Consider the following 17,562-nt stretch of genomic DNA (forward strand, 5'->3'; position numbering starts at 1 on the left):
GAACTAGGTTTGAAAGTTCAATTACATATGGGGAATGTTATAGCACCCCCACATGCCCATCCTAATATGGTACCATTTAATTTTAAATTATACTAACAATTATTTGGGTTCTAATGGTTTTTATTTTAATGTTAAAATATTATAAATGACTTTTAAGATTTTTCCATTAATCTGAAAGAATTCTTAAAAATACTTTCCACCTTAAAAGTATTAAAGAATCTCATTTATTTTCTTGAAAAAACTCCGTTGGAAAAAGGTTTAATCATTTTTATTTTGATTTTTTATTGAAAATATATCTAATTATTTCACTATTTATGCCAAATTAGAAATATTTTCTCACTTAGAAATTTTTTAAATAATCATCCATTTGCAATTACTAAGAATTTCATCCTCAAAATTTTTTTTTTATTTTACAAGTTTTATTTCTAAATTTTCCACCATTTTGGTCAATTTTAAAAAAAATTAATTTCTAAATTTTTTACCATTTTTGTCTATTTAGAATCTTTTTTTTATTTTTTTTTATCTTTGGAAAGAATATAATATGAAAATTATTTTTTTAAGTTTCATTTACTTTCTTCCACCATTTGAAACAAATTTAAAGAAATTTCTCACCTAGAGATTTCTTAAGAAATTTACTATTTGAAATTTCTAAGATTCTCATCATTGGATAATTGTCAAATATTTTCAACAAAAAATTTTTATTTATTTTTTAATTGAAAATAAATATTAATTATTATTGAAATTTTATCTAAATTATTTCACCATTTGGGACAATTTTAAAAATTCCTTATATAGAGATTTTCTAAAAATTCAACTATTCTTGATTTTTTTTAGACTTTCATTCATTGGAAATATTATAACTTATTTTTAGTAATTTAAAGTTTTTATTTTATTTATTATTTATTTAATATCAAATAATGAAAACTATAAAATAAAGTGAATAAATAAACAATTATGCATAAAACATAATGAATAAACAATTAATTAAAAAATAAAAAAGTACCAAACAATTAAAGAATATATAAAACTATAAAAAAAGCTAAATAAAAATAAGTGAAAGTACCAAAGTTGACTTAAACATCTGGGATGAAATTCCCCCAAACCAATGTGCTAGCCTATCATGTCACTTTTCTTTTTAAGCACCATGTTTCTTCACCCTCATTTTATTTCTTGTACTTTTTAGCAAAATCAACAAGATCAACTTCTTTTGAATCTGCAACAACTCTAAAATATTCCTCCTTAAACCATGGATCATTACTGTAGAAATAACTTTTCTAGCTTCGCCTTTTTTCTTTCTTTTTTGTAAGCTAAGCCTTTTGATTATTGTCTTGCTATCTACATTTGCTTTGATTGCTTCACGCTCTTAATTGTTGATTGAGGCTTTCGACCTTGTGCTTATAGGTCTTAACTTTGTTTAGTATTGTAAAACTGTGTAAAGCTGTGTTGAATGTTGGCTGAAGGTGGTGGTAGAATCAGCTTGGATAGAAGCTGGTGATGGTGGGATTGTGGTTCAATTTTTTTTTTTTTTTTGAACCTGGTTTCTTGGGATTGAGCATTAGGATGATGTGTTTTCCTGTCCCCTTGTTATGCTCCACGTTCATGATTTTCTCTGCTAATTGTTTTTCTCTGTTTTACTGTTGATTTCTTCTTTGATTATTTGTGTCCCCTTTTGTTGTGATTGCAAAGATTTATAAAGCCAAAGCTTATAGCGTTTCAAATCAATTCCAATTCGCTTCACAAGGCTGAAGCTTAGCACCTAATATTGTAGATAACAATTATCACTAAACTTAATCTCAAACTTCCAGTGTTATTTTTTTATTAATCAAATAATGAAAATAAAAAATAAAATAAACTAGAGATAAACCACAAAATAAATAAAATAAATAAGTAAAACATATGATAAAAACAAAATAAAGTCTAAAATAAAAAATAAATAAAACTCTACAATCGAGTTTGGATCGAACTTCAATCGATGAAAAATTTTAAACTACACTAGCTAGCAACGGCCACTCCCTGGCCTTAACAACTAACCGCACCCTTCATTCAACCCTAGATAACCTAAACTACCCTACATACACACCGTTTGCAACATCATCAACCATCCCCTTCACCACCCACCATAAGCCACAAGCTTTACCAAAAAAATCCTAAACAACCTTTCCAACCAAAAAACAAAACTGAAAACCCATAATGAAAGAACAAAAAAAACAACAAAAAACCAAAAAAAGATAAAAAAATATATCGCAGTCTTCCCCTAAGAGAGGAACCCAGTGCCATCAAATCAACATAAAAAACAAAAATAAAAAAAGATGAGTAAAAACAAAAAAAAAAACATCATTTTTTTAATGGAATCGAGAGATTTTGGTTTACATTTAGGCAGTTTTGGGATCTTTTAGGTGAAAATGAGGCTAGATCTGGAAAGAGAAAATCAAAAGAATCTTAGGTTGAGTTTTAGGTTTTTCTAGTGACCAATATAGCAGTTGGCAATCACCGGCGATGAAATAGGCAGCAGTCGATGCAGCTATCAATCATTGGCTTCTGGAAACTGGTCGGCCAACCCTTTTTTGGTTGAGAGAGTTTGGATTTTATTTTGGAGACAAAAGAGCAAATGAGTTAAAAAAATTAAATCTTTTATATAAGAAAAACAAGAACCAAAACAACGTCGTTTTGGCACTCAGGATCCGCGCATAAACCCACGACCTGACCTGAGATTCGTGCACCTAACCTGAACCCAACTTCCCCTCAACCTAGACTAGTCTAGTTAAACTGGTATCGAACTGCCAAAAACCCAGTCTAAACTACTAAACAGACACCAAACTTGTTGAACAAACTGTTGATTAATCCTATTTAGGTTTTTTTTTATTTTTTATATATTTTGTTATTCTTATTCTTATTTTTATTTTTTTTATTTTGAGTTTTATTATTAATAGTTATGCATGTTAAAATTTTTAAATTTGTTAGGATAAATATTTGTTGTTTTTATATAATATTAATAAAATAAAAATGAAGATAAATAATAATAAATAATGAAACATATAGTTAAAAAATTTTATAAAACTAAAATAAACCTTATAAAATAGTAATATAATAATAATAAATATGATAATACTAACAATAATGAAAATCAAAATGATTTCTAAATTTGATAATTTTTTAATTTTTAAAAAAATAAGAAAAATAATTAAATTAAAAAAAATAAAAAAAGTAAGAAAGAAAATTTCTATCCAATAATGAGATTCAAAGATATTTCGAGTAACGATCCCTACGAAATCTCTAAGTTAGAAGATTTTTTAAATACTATTAGTATATTAGAGTATTTATAAAGAGTTTTCAATACAATAAAAATTTTACTTTTTTTGCCATAAAATAGTAAACAAAAATAAACTAATTTGTTAAAAAAATGAGAAAACAAATTTTATCTGATGATGAGATTCTAAAAGTATTTCAAATAGTGATACTTTACGAAATCCCTAGATAAGAAGATTTTTTCTTTTAAATATTACTAGTATATTGAAATATTTATAGAAAATCTTCAATAGGATAAAAATTCCTTTTTTCTTAAAAATTTTAAATAAAAAAATTTTAAAAATAAAGTTTTTAAAAGTAAAATAAAATGTGTTTATCAACATATTATTGTTTGCATTGTATACACGACATAGTTTTTTTACGAAAAGTAAATCCGAATATTTGAGGATGGGATTTTTAGCTATTCTGATAAATGATGCCTAATAAATCTTTAGGTGAGAAAGAATTATTTTAATGTTATCAATGTACTGAAATATTTTAAAAATTACTTCAATAAAAAAAGTTCTAATTTATTTTTCTCAAATAAAATGGAACAACAAAAATAAGTAATAATAATAAAAAAAAAAAAAAACTAAAACTTGGATAAACAAAAGAAGTCAAGAAAATTACTTTTTAAACACCAAAATTAAGATTATTTTTGTCAAGATTAATAAATGAAACATAATTAATTAGTATCATTTTAAACGGGTAATGTGAAAATGCTAATCTTTCTCCACGCATAATTAACTTTCTAACCCAAACTGTTTTATAAACCATAAAATTATCTTTTTAATAAATTTTAATTAATTTTAAGATTTTATTAAAATGATAAATTTTAATAGGTGATCGCACTTAATCAAAAAAATTATTAATTACTCTATTTTTTTATTTTTATTTTTATTTATAAATTCATCAAATAACTCCAAAACCATTACAACAATCTTTCGTAAATTTATATTCAAAGCATAACATAGATATTAACTTCTATTGCGATCTTTTATCTTCTTTATAACTAAAATTATGTATTTTTACTTTTCAAGTTTGTCATATGATGTAAAAATGTCAAAGCTCTTTACCCAAAAGATCAAGCATATAGGTCCAGTCGCGTCGCTGTTGGAGCCAGATCGACCTCTTGCTACCAATCTGGTAAGAGGAAGAGGAGTGAGAAACCTTTATCCTTTGTAGGTGTGAGTTGAACAAATTAACCACCCTTTTTAATTTCAAGTTCCCCACTTTTTCTGATTTAATGTTTAATGGTGAAAAACATTTTATATTAGAAATTGAAGAAACAATGCCACTGTAAACTTCAGATATACTGATAAATAGAAGATTTACCATACAATATCCTAAGCTTTCCAATGCACAAACTCAATCACATGTATTTTGAAGTACTATTTATGCATTTGATACGAGAGTTGAATAGCTGTAAAACTTGAGTGTGTTATCTATTCTTCTTCTTCTTCTTCTTCTTCTTTTTTTTTTCCTTCTTTGTTAAGTTTCAGGATGATGCCGTGAAAAACAATGAATCTTCATTTCAAATAAAATGCTTATTAAGGAAAATTTGATGCAGTGAACGAGCATTTTGAGTTATCATAAAAAAAAAAAAAGTTATTGAGAGTTTTAAAGCTTTACGCATTTGAAAAAAAATATGATTGCAAGTATTGAAATGCTTTTCTAAAACAAATTACATTTGGGTAGTGGTACCCATCGGGAAGTTCACTATGTCTATTAAATGGATAGTTGTTCATTGTTGTTTCCTGTCCTAACTTTTCAGAATACAACAAGCATTCCACCAACCAATTTCATGTGCAGTAAAATTTGTTTGGTTAAGTATTGTAGCACGATTGAGAATAATGTGGCATCAATATTGTTTCCTTATCTTGAATTCTATTTTTTTTTTCTTATCTTTTTTGGATGTTTTGGATAAATAGCATTTTTTTTCTTCAAGATTTGCCATATATTACAAGCAGGTTACCAACTTAAATTCAAGTAATAATTGACTAATCTATGATAGGGAGAATTGAAAGAGTTATTAAAGGTTCTTTGTTTCCATTTTTCTTCAAAAGGGTCCGAATGTTTAATTAAATTGCATCTGTTCTATGAATCTGAATGTAGATGTGGAGTCGGAAGACATAAGGGCTGTAGCAGAATTTATTCTATCAAAACAGGGTTAGCATGGTTTTATTCTAATTCATTTAACCACTGTGGTTTTGTGCTGTAAAATAGGTATTTATATTCTATCTTTGTATCAGAATCATTAACTAATAGAGAATCCGATGAAGGTACAAGTCAGAAGAGACTGCAAAAGAATATTATAGATATTTTTATCTATTTTTCTGCCCCATAGGGTGTGATATATTTTCAATTTTTACAAAAACAAGTTTTTAGATTGAATAAATGTCTTTGACGAAAACATTTCTATATGCATATATCTTTTTTGAATTAATGTTGATTAGCTGTCAAGTAAATTTAGATTGAATATATCTTTTTTGTTATTGCATATACGGAGGTCAGCTTTTGAATATAAAAGAACCGCAACGAAATGCCGGTATCACACTGTTATTTATTTTAAATGAAAAGTTAAAGCGTACTGTTTTAATTTATTGATTAATTTGTCATTGCGAAGTAGTAAAAGGGATACCATATTCAAGATTTTATACTCTTAACTTAAATTAAAAAGTCATGAGTGATGACTTTATGAGGGTAGGTGTTTACTGATGGCTGGCGGAATCACCGCAAAGGCGTGGACGCACAATAGTGAGCTTTCATCTGAGAGCTTTCCCCTTTAAAGAAAAGGGTGCGTTGCAGAGTTGTCGGTGCCACTAAATAGGGTTTTCAGAACAATGCGTTGAATCATTGCTTGCTTTCAACCTTTCTTTTTTTTTTTTTTTCTTTTTCCAACAGAGTAAGAACGTTTCTTTCTGCTGTGTTTTTGAAAGTACTTTTATCTACTTTTATCTTTCTTTCTGGAGTTTCTGGCTTGGAAAAGCAGTGTTTTAGATTTAGAGTATTCGACTGCCTATGCATTGCAAATCTTTGGAATGTTACAACACGCCATTGCCAATGCTAACATGGGTTTTTCTGAACAAGAATCGTATATCTAGCTTGGTCATTTTTACAAGAGATCCTGGCAATCATAGTCCAAGGAAGACTTAACATGCATGGCCTTTTTGGAATTGGTCTTTACACCAAAAGGAAGGGGGCGGGGACTGGTGTTAAAGGACATATGAAACTGTTTTGAGCGAATTTAATCAATACTGAAGCAATCCATATGACTAAGCGGTAAATTAGGGTATGGGCTGAGATTGCCAACCTTTGTGAACTGAGAAGCGGCCCTATACAAAACGACATCTCAGCATGGGTTTTATTATCTTTCACGCAATAATTGCTTTAATATTGCTCAAGTAAGGATAAAAACCTCATTTTTTTTTATGCAAAAGCAATAAAGCAATAAAGCATCAGGCCAAAGAATTCTTAGACAATTCAAACCAAAATTTAACACTTGTTTACTTACTTTTTTGGGCCGAACATTAAAAATCATAGTTTGAGCACAGACTCGTTTCAATGGGCTTTTGAATTTGTGGCCGTCAATGGGTTCTGGAGTTCGGTCCAATGAAACATCAAACAGAAATAGGATTTAAGCATTCCTGGATTCCTTCCATAGTTCCATTCAACCTCTAAATTGACCTGACGCACACTACAAAAACCTGGATGCCCCGGGTCGTTAGCTACTTTGCCTGCAAAGTGCCAACCTCAGCCTTCGTGTTTAGAAGTCTAGTTCTCTGAAGCAAAGCCCTGCATTATTTTTCTTTTTGCCTGGTAAGATCAGTAACAGCAGTCATGAATCTTCTAGGGGTTGCTTCCCCTTCAGCTATATACGTCTCTGTCCGCATCTATGATGCTGCTACGAACTGCCACCAATACCATATTCACCGCCACAATCCGAGACTATCTCTCGTCGAAACTGAAAAACTACTTTGCCCGCTTAACGTCTCAGGTCACTTTGGTCATTGATGAATATTGGGATGATGTCGAATTCAATTTGGAGAATTGGTTTAAAAAATTTCGAATTCAAGTCGATTTTTTTAAATTCAAACTATTATATATTAAAAATAATTAAAATAAATATGATCTGATTCATTATCATCTATGTTTAAATAACTTTTTTGTACTAAATTACATGAATTGAGAATAAAAAACAAGGAATCATTGCAGAATTGGAAACTTAATAATATTCCTAAATAATTTTTTTTAGAAAAAAATTGAGCCATTTTTCTTCTTACCTTTTGACCAGTTAAAACATATTAGTATCCCAACCTTTTTTCACAAGCTTTGAAAACTTGCTTAAGTTCCGTAAAGCCCATAATCGGGCTGACATTCTTTTTATATTTGCACTCTTTTCAATTCAAAAGAGTGGATGATTACAGTAAAGCATTATAATTTTGTTTTCAATGAGCTTGACGAAGGAAAAATGATCCATTTAATAATTGCTTATGCCAATTTTTTTGCGCAGTGCCATCTGTTTTTAGACATTCAGTGGCTTAAATTTGGTCGAATCCTTGGGATTCTTATTCAAATTTAGGAGAAGTTAATGGACCTTTTAGACAATTCATATCCCACGAAAAGTCTTGTTCATGTTTGTTTGTTGGGAAAATGTTAACAATCCCTCTCCCTTTTGCGCATGCTTTTGTTGATAGATACTTTCCAGTAAAGCTAGTGCTGAGTCTCAAAAGAGAACGTGGTAGATCTATGAGGATAATATTTGGAAGACTTCCCAGGTCTTTGCCCTGCGTTTCAAATAGGAATCTAGCTCTTTATTATTGACAACGGTGATTTGTGGAGTTTTGAGCAAGGAAAGTCGGATCCAACTTCCTTCAGCCTACTTTATCAATAAGGAGTAAAAAGAAGACACGTAACTCGTACAGTTTGTTTATCACAAAAGATTCCTTTAATGTCCCTACGTTTAAAAGCAGTCGTAAAGACCAAGAAAGTCGGTGGTGTCCAATTATATCTATGGCTACTTAGCAAGAAGCCAATATGTTTTATTTTTAAACAAATTTAAAATACTTTTCCTACCAATAAACTTTATTTAAAACTCAATTTATTCTGCATTGGAAATGGGGAATAAATAACAAAGGGCTGTACGGAATCATGAATTTTAAGAAATTATTAAGAAAGTCTGATTTAACTAGAGAATAGGCTACAAAAACAGTCTACTGGAGTATTACTCAGCCTCTCACACCCAGCCACTGTAGTCGTTGCTCTGATTCCAACAAATGGCTTCCATGTTTTCTTCATCAGAAATTTCTAAAACTGCATCCACACTGTTTTCTGCTTATGCCTCGTTTGCGGGATCCATGATGTTGGTCCGATCCATGGCCAATGAACTGATTCCCCACCAGCTCAGATCTTACCTTTTTTCTACTTTTCGCTACTTCTTCACTCCTCTCTCGCCAAACCTCACTCTTGCTTTCGATGAGAGATGTGGAATGTGTAAGAATCAAGTTTATGAAGCAGCTGAAGTCTATCTCAGCACCAGGATCAGCCCCAAAACAGAGCGTCTCAAAGTTGGTAAAACCAGAAAACAGAAACATTTTACGATCGCCATCGAGAAGGGGGAAACAGTTGTTGATCGTTTTGATGATGTTCAATTAACATGGAGGCTTGTTTGTATGGAAAGTCAGAAACCGCACCCTGGAGAGAAAAGACTCTTTGAACTCAGCTTCAACAAGAAGCATAAAGATAAAGTATTGGATTCTTACTTGCCTTACGTTTTGCTTAAAGCTGAGGAGATAAAAAATCAAGATAGGGTGATAAAGCTTTATAGCCGTCAATGCCCATTCACTGAAGATGATGATGGAAGAACAGGTTCTTGGGGTTCTATAACCCTGGAGCATCCAGCTACTTTTGCTACATTGGCGATGGACCCAGATCTAAAGAAAATGATCATTGATGATTTGGATAGGTTTCAAAGGAGAAAAGAGTATTATAAGAAAGTTGGGAAGGCTTGGAAAAGAGGGTACTTGCTGTATGGTCCTCCCGGTACTGGTAAATCCAGTTTGGTTGCTGCCATGGCTAATTATCTCAAGTTTGATATATATGATTTGGGGCTGACCAGTGTACGTTCTGATGCTGAGTTAAGGAGGACGCTGCTGTCGACCACTAATCGGTCTATACTATTGATTGAAGACATAGATTGCAGCTCTGAGGTTCTTGAACGACAAATTGGAAACAAAAACAAGCAGCAACCTGCTAAAGCTGGGGTAAGTACTTTTTTCACATTTCAAAAAGTAAATTTATCATTTAAATTACATCTATATCTACAGCTCTTGAAATTTTTTGTATCTAAGAATTGGTGAAGATTTTGGCTTGCAATTTAGGCAAATTGATACTGGATGTCAGATGAGACCCAGATTTTCTGTATAGAACTGGCTTAAAATCACCAATAATGTTAGGCTAAAAGCTTCCAATCCAATCACACCAGCGGAAGCGAAATCAAATAATAAATCAAACACACAAGAGACAACAATTTAACGTGGTTCGGTCCAATTGACCTACATCCACGGATGAGAAACAAGATCCACTAGTTGTAGAGAATTACAAACATACATCATATCATCAACCTCACTCAACAATCAATACTCATAAGACACTCTCAATCTCCTCTAGTCCTATGAAGTATTCTCTACCCAAACAAACACAAACCCAAACCTTTGTGCACTCTTTCAATATAACCAAACACATACCCATATGCTCTCATACATCATACCTATGTGGATCCTCTCAGTCTCCTCTAGTCCACTCACAAACAAACATACACACCCATAAGACGTAGAGCCCTAATACTCCTATGGGGTGTCTATCCCACAAAACCCTACAACTCTCTTACATCTTTTTCTCATACCTAACCCTGTAAAGACTTCACCTATTTATAACCATACAAACTTGCCCATTAAGAATCCCTCTCTTTTTAGAATTCTTCTCTTGCAAGTCAAACTTACCTATTAAGAATCCTCTTTCTCTTGGAATTCTTCTTTTGCAAATCTTCTTGTCTATCAAGCAATATCTGACAAATCTCAAACAAATCTCAAACAAATCTCTTATGGGATTTGAGTCAATATTCCCAACAATCTCCACCTTGACTCAAATTCAATCAATCATTTGTCTTCATGCTAGATATGCTTGGCTCTACCTACAATGAAAGTCTCACAATCATCTTCCCTTCTCTTGTGTCTTCACGCTTCATACAAACCAATCTTCAATCTTCAAAACTCGAACTTGAACTCTTATCTTGAATCGAGTTCTTCTGAACTTGCTTCTTTCCATGTCTCAAATCATGCACTTCCCAAACCTTTAGCTCTTCCCACATCTCGAACTTTCAGCTCTTTCACATCTCGAACCTTCGGCTCTGATACCACTTATTGGGGAACACCACAGCTCTAATACCATTTGTTGAGGAACACCACAGCTCTGATACCATTTGTTGAGGAATACCACAGCTCTGATACCATTTGTTAGGCTAAAAGCTTCCAATCCAATCACACCAGCGGAAGCGAAATCAAATAATAAATCAAACACACAAGAGACAACAATTTAACGTGGTTCGGTCCAATTGACCTACATCCACGGATGAGAAACAAGATCCACTAGTTGTAGAGAATTACAAACATACATCATATCATCAACCTCACTCAACAATCAATACTCATAAGACACTCTCAATCTCCTCTAGTCCTATGAAGTATTCTCTACCCAAACAAACACAAACCCAAACCTTTGTGCACTCTTTCAATATAACCAAACACATACCCATATGCTCTCATACATCATACCTATGTGGATCCTCTCAGTCTCCTCTAGTCCACTCACAAACAAACATACACACCCATAAGACGTAGAGCCCCAATACTCCTATGGGGTGTCTATCCCACAAAACCCTACAACTCTCTTACATCTTTTTCTCATACCTAACCCTGTAAAGACTTCACCTATTTATAACCATACAAACTTGCCCATTAAGAATCCCTCTCTTTTTAGAATTCTTCTCTTGCAAGTCAAACTTACCTATTAAGAATCCTCTTTCTCTTGGAATTCTTCTTTTGCAAATCTTCTTGTCTATCAAGCAATATCTGACAAATCTCAAACAAATCTCAAACAAATCTCTTATGGGATTTGAGTCAATATTCCCAACAAATAAAACCTGTGCTTGTAATTTTGTTGTTTTAGTAGTTCACTAACATGTTCGTAAGACATTGCTTTTGCGAACTTAAATGTTTTTTTATTTATTTATTTTGACATTTCTTTGTACAGCAGTTGACGCTGTCCGGTATATTAAACTGCATCGACGGTCTGTGGTCAAGCTGTGGTGATGAGAGAGTTATCGTGTTCACAACTAACCATAAGGATCGGATTGACCCTGCTCTGTTGCGTCCTGGTCGAATGGACCTACACATCAACATGTCCTATTGCACCCCCGATGGGTTCAGGCTCTTAGCTTCGAATTATCTGGGCATAGACAGCGAAAAGAATCCTTTCTTCGGAGAAATTAATGGCTTAATAAAGAGTACAGAGGTGACCCCAGCAGAGGTGGCTGAGGAATTGATGAAGAATGATGATGCTAATACTGTTCTTCAAGGTCTTGTTAACTTCCTTAAACGTAAGAGGAGTGAAGCCGATGAAATCAAGAATAAAGCAACAGAGTCCGATGAAGTTCGATCCTCTATCAGAAGACTCACTGCAATAGTATCAAGAATTAAGAGATTGAAAACCGATGGCGACGAAAAGAAAATTATGACGAACAGAAAAGGAATGGGAAAAGTAAGAAATGGGTTTAGAAGAATACAGTACTCCAATAAAATGTAAATTTCATTAGAAATTTTCTTATAAATAAAATATTAGCTCAGTTTTGGAATCCTTGGAATCCTTTCTCTGCAACTCTATTAAAGATTTCATCCGATTTTACAGACTGGAATGTCTCTTCAAATAATTTAGCCTAATCTAGGATTGTGTTCATAAACCCGTTGACCTTTAAATTTTATGCCAACTGATATGTCATTGCAAAATATTCAAGCTTTCACAGATTTTCTTTCACTACTAAATGTAATTTCCATGAGGAAAATATGTTACATTGCAAAACTTACTTTTGTTACGAACCCATTTTAGAGTTTTTGTAGTTTAAAGATATTATTATCAAAAGAACCCAATTTCATGGATTCAGAAAAAAATGATTTAGTGCAAAACTCAAAAGAAATATATTAAACCTCGTTCACATTTTGCATCTCTATCCTACACAAAGCCAAATTGTTAGAATTTGGGAATATGGCAGCTACCAAAAAGCAGAACAAGAAATTGGGAATATTTCCCCAACTGAAGAAAATGGTAAGGCTAATGAAAGACAAGGAAAAAACTCAGTCATTTAGAGGAGGATTAGCAGGAAGGAAGCTACTACGAAGGGGAGTGGTAGTTCTCTTTAGTTTCAAGGTCATTCAAATACGCGTAGTTGACTCTAATTTGTACGCGTTTTATGTACCATTCTATCCGCTTTCACATTCTAGACTTTAAGCTTATATTATTGGGTCTTCTTTTCCTTAATTTGAACAAAGCTCTGGATCCATAGATTTCCTCTCCAAAATCAACAAAGTCTTGCCAGGAATACCTCAATTGTAAGTTTGCTTTAAGGCTTTGAGAGTAATTAGACCTTTGCTCTTTCCTTTTCCACCATGTATTTGGTGATTACCACTGTTATTATTATCTTTATTGATGTTTGATCATTGATTTGTATTATCATCTTTTGAATTGATCCTCCATTTTGCCATCATGTCATGAAGAATAAGTTCAGGCCGTATAATTTTCCTGGGATAAATCTTATAATTCTTTGAGAATCCAGCCACTAGAGTACAATAAGGAAAGTCTGCGCCCTTAGATGATCTGAACAAACTGTAAACTTAAATGGACATGACTCATCTTAGACTTCATTCTAGTTCACATTTCATTGTAATGGATCAACCTTCTCAACCTAGTGAGGGAAGAGAAATTGTTGTCGACCCTGTTTGCTATATTACGGTTCTATTCTATTAGTTGCAGTTGTTTGGTTACTGTTGAAGAACCTGGTGAACATAAGAAAAAAAAAAGATGCTGCTAATTCTTGCTTTCCTGTTTAGCTGTGAATGTTGGTTTGACTGGTTGTTGTATAATTGGTTTGGATTTTTTTTTGTCATTTTATCTTTTCGAACCCTTGGACAAATTGGATTTAGAGTAATCAGTGCTCCAAAATTATTGGATTTTTTTTTTAATTTTTTGCAAGGAAAAAAGCATGACGGATGCAATAGTCAATATGTTCTTGGAAAAGCTGTTAAACACTCTTGCAGAGGAAGGCCGCTATGTGACTGAATTCAGAGATCAATTTGAAAAACTACAAACTGACCTTCAATTGATGCAATGTTTCCTCAAGGATGCAGATAGGCTGAAGAGGAAGAATCATACTATACGCAACATCTTGGCTGATCTGCGAGAGTTGATTTATGAAGCTGAAGATATACTGGCGGATTGCCAACTTCAATCAAGGGAAGACAACCTATTTTCCCAAGGTTTGTTAACATGTATCTCTCCCCCAAAGCTTCATTTCAAGTACCAAAGTGGAAAGCGTCTCAAGGAAATTATTGAGAAGATTACCCACATCAAACAGAACATTTCATCACTCCTTGGTGGCCCTCTTTTATTCCAACCAGAGGTCATAAATGGAGGGGACCAAATGCCCAGATGGAGCTCTCATGTGTATGATCACACTCAAGTGGTTGGACTAGAAGCTGACACTCAGAAGATTAAAGACTGGATATTTGAAGCGGCTCGTGAAGGGAGGCATGAAATACTAGCAATTGGAGTCGTTGGCATGGGAGGATTGGGCAAGACCACTATTGCTCAGAAAGTTTTCAATGAAAGAGAAATAGAGCATCAGTTTGACAGAAGAATGTGGGTTTCTGTTTCTCAGACATTCACTGAAGAACAAATCATGAGAAGCATGTTGAGAAATTTGGGAGATGCAAGTGTGGGGGACGATGCAAATGAACTGTTGAAAAAAATAAACCAATATCTCTTAGGCAAGAGGTATTTGATTGTGATGGATGACGTATGGAGAGAAGATGTTGCGTGGTGGCAAAGAATTTGTGTGGGGCTACCCAAAGGAAATGGTAGTTGTATCATCATCACAACAAGAATCGAGAAGGTTTCACGACAGATGGGAGTGAAAGAAATAAGGATCCATAGGCCTAAATTCCTAAACAAAGATTATAGTTGGCTTCTGTTTCGAAAAATAGCTTTTGCTGCAAGTGAAGGTAAGTGCATCTACCCTGATTTGGAAGATGTTGGAAAAGAGATTGTAGACAAGTGTAAGGGTCTTCCCTTGGCCATCAAAGCTGTCGGAGGAATGATGCTTTGTAAAGCACCATACTATCGTGAATGGAGGCGAATTGCAAACCATTTTCGAGATGAATTGGCAGAAAATGATAACTCTGTGATGGCGTCATTGCAATTGAGTTATGATGAGCTCCCTTCTTACTTGAAGTCATGCTTCCTTAGTTTCTCTGTTTATCCGGAGGACTGTGTCATATCAAAAGAACAAGTAGTCCATTGGTGGATTGGTGAGGGATTTGTCCCATTGAGAAGTGGTAGGTCTTCAACTGATGCTGGTGAAGATTGTTTTTCCGGGTTAACAAATCGATGTTTGATAGAGGCAGTCGACAAGACTTATAACGGAACAATTATCACTTGCAAAATGCATGATATGGTTCGTGATGTGGTCCTGAAAATAGCAGAAGATGATGCATTTTACAGAACAAATGGCATCAATTGCCGCCATTGGGGAATCAGTAACAACATGGATAGAAAACAGCTTAATGCTAATCAGAAGTTGAGGGGATTGCTGTCCACAACCAAAAGCGGAGAAGTGAACAAGATTGAATCAAGTATTGCAAAAAAATTTAGTGAGTGCCGATACTTAAAGAGTTTTGGATGTTTCAAAATCAATCTTTGAATTGTCTCTCGGTCGCTTGTTGTTTCATATTGGCTCACTTCAGCATCTAACTTATCTCAGTTTAAGCAACACTCATCCTTTGATTGAACTCCCAGCTTCCCTGGAAAAAGCCTACAACCTTCAGATTTTGGACGTGAGTTATTGTCAAAATCTAAAAATTTTGCCTCCTTACCTCATTACATTAAAGAAGCTCAAGGTCTTAGATGTTAGCCATTGTGGTTCACTTGAATGCTTGCCAAAAGGCTTGGGAAGGCTTTCAAACCTTGAAGTATTGTTGGGTTTTAGACCTGCAAGATCTGGTCATGGTTGTCGTATTGGAGAACTAAGAAATTTGACACGGTTGAGGATTCTTGGATTACATCTAACACATGGTGACGAAGTCGGAGATAGCGAGGTTAACGCAATGGTGAACCTTCAAGATTTGGAAAATCTGTCAATAAGTTGCTTTGGTAGCCATGGGAGTGATCTCACATCAAAACTTGACAAACTCTATCCTCCACAACAGCTTCATGAGTTGTCTCTGAAGTTCTATCCAGGAAAGATAAGTCCAATTTGGCTCAACCCTATAGCACTTCCGTTGCTTAAATATCTTTCAATCTCATCTGGAAATCTTGCAAGTATGCATCAGAGCTTTTGGGGTGCAGATAATAATTTTGCTTGGAAAATCCAAGCCTTGATGTTGGAATCACTATCAGATTTGGAAGTACAATGGCCAATGTTGCAACAAGCGATGCAAACTTTGAGAATTGTGAATGTTAGTTGGTGTCCAGAATTAGTGTCTTTCCCAATTGATGATGTTGGGTTCAGAGGTGGAGTATGGTTCAAGGAGGAGCACAAGAGTTAAATCTAGAACTAATGTCATTCACGTGTCTAAATTCAGTTAAATGCATCAAACATTAGAATTACTATTTTCAATGTCTAGTATAAGTACTTGTACTATTCTCGAATTGCTTTTGAGAAATAAATCACTTAACTTGTAAATATAGCTGCCTGTGAGACAAATAAAAATACTTTTAGGCATCTATTATATTTTTACAACAATTTTTTTTATACTAAAATTTTTAAGGTGAGGCTGTTACGGGTCGAGACTTAAGCTTCGAATTCGCGTGGTTCCGGGACCCGGGCATTCACCCTTCCGACATCTTGGGTCAGCCTTTCTGTCACAGTTCACACCCTTGTGAGGTATTGTCCGATTTGGCCCTCTCTGGCCTCACGGTTTTGTCCTCCTCACAAGACGAAAGTGATGTGAACCATTATATATCCTAGTGACCTTCCTATTATGTTCGATGTGGGTTTCAGGACTCTTCTTTAGGTCTGTGATATTCTTCCCGCACCCAACCTCATGACGCCCTCGTCACGGAAGCTGACCACCCTGCTTACCTCCCTCAAGGTGCTTGGCGTAGATCGAACGGTTTAGGGTTGGCTCTGATACTACTTATCACGGGTCGAGACTTAAGCTTCGAATCCGCACGGCTCTGGGACTCGGGCATTCACCTTTCCAACGTCTCGGATCAGCCTTCTTGCTACGGTTCACACCTTTGTGAGGTATTGTTCGCTCTGACCCCCTGACTTCACGGTTTTGTCCTACAAAAGTCGTCTCACAAGACGGAGGTGGTGTGAACCCTTATATACCCCAGTGTCCTTTCTATTATGTTCGATGTGAGATTCAGGACTCCTCCTTAGGTCCGTGTCAAGGGAAAGTACCTTATTTGCTTTATTTTTCATTTTTCCTTTTTTTTCCTTTCTTTCATTTTTTTCTATTTATTTTATCTTTTTTTAATATTTAATAAATACTTTTTAATATTTTAAAATTTTTTAAGCAAAGGTTATTTGATATTATTGATTATTTATTTTTTATATGATATTTTTAAACAATCTTATAAATGTGTCAGCATCACATAAGAATTTGATTTTTTTTGTTATTTTCATTTTTAATTCATAATATAAATAGGTGTTTTATTTTTATTTAAATTTAAATTTATATATATGTATTATATAATAAGATAATTATTTAATACTTCAATTTAATAAATGCACTTTCATTTTTTTTTTTTAAAAAAAAAAATTATTTATATTTTAAGTTGTGCATATGTATGGAGATCTTACAAAGTACTAAATGCTCCTTCAATACATTTTCTTTTGGCATTTTGCTTAATTAATTAATTATTTATTTAATATTAAATCAATATTTTTTTATTTTTTTATTTTTTATGTATAAGATCCATTGTGACACCTTCAACTCGTATTGA

The 17,562-nt window shown here is 33.5% G+C and overlaps 2 protein-coding genes across 3 annotated transcripts; both read left to right on the plus strand.

Moving 5' to 3' along the window:
* Positions 1 to 8,404: 8,404 nt before the first annotated feature.
* Positions 8,405 to 12,248, plus strand: LOC111293163 (AAA-ATPase At2g18193-like). 2 transcript variants are annotated; one of them, XM_089766674.1, is made up of 2 exons: positions 8,405 to 9,548; positions 11,596 to 12,248. In XM_089766674.1, the coding sequence occupies exons 1-2, from the start codon at positions 8,562 to 8,564 to the stop codon at positions 12,145 to 12,147; spliced, it is 1,539 nt and encodes a 512-aa protein (XP_089622800.1). In that variant the 5' UTR covers positions 8,405 to 8,561; the 3' UTR covers positions 12,148 to 12,248. The 2 variants fall into 2 exon arrangements, with proteins under 2 accessions (XP_089622800.1, XP_089622801.1); XM_089766675.1 differs by having other exon boundaries at positions 11,599 to 12,248.
* A 631-nt stretch (positions 12,249 to 12,879) lies between these two features.
* Positions 12,880 to 16,359, plus strand: LOC111293161 (disease resistance RPP13-like protein 4). The gene is given in 3 exon segments (XM_022885929.2): positions 12,880 to 12,947; positions 13,589 to 15,280; positions 15,282 to 16,359. Coding segments are annotated over 2 exon segments (2,559 nt in total). The 5' UTR covers positions 12,880 to 12,947; positions 13,589 to 13,597; the 3' UTR covers positions 16,158 to 16,359.
* Positions 16,360 to 17,562: the final 1,203 nt, after the last annotated feature.

Source organism: Durio zibethinus, chromosome 10 (assembly GCF_047325235.1).
Source record: "Durio zibethinus cultivar Kanyao isolate XHJ-2024 chromosome 10, ASM4732523v1, whole genome shotgun sequence".
Classification (NCBI taxonomy): Eukaryota; Viridiplantae; Streptophyta; class Magnoliopsida; order Malvales; family Malvaceae; genus Durio; species Durio zibethinus.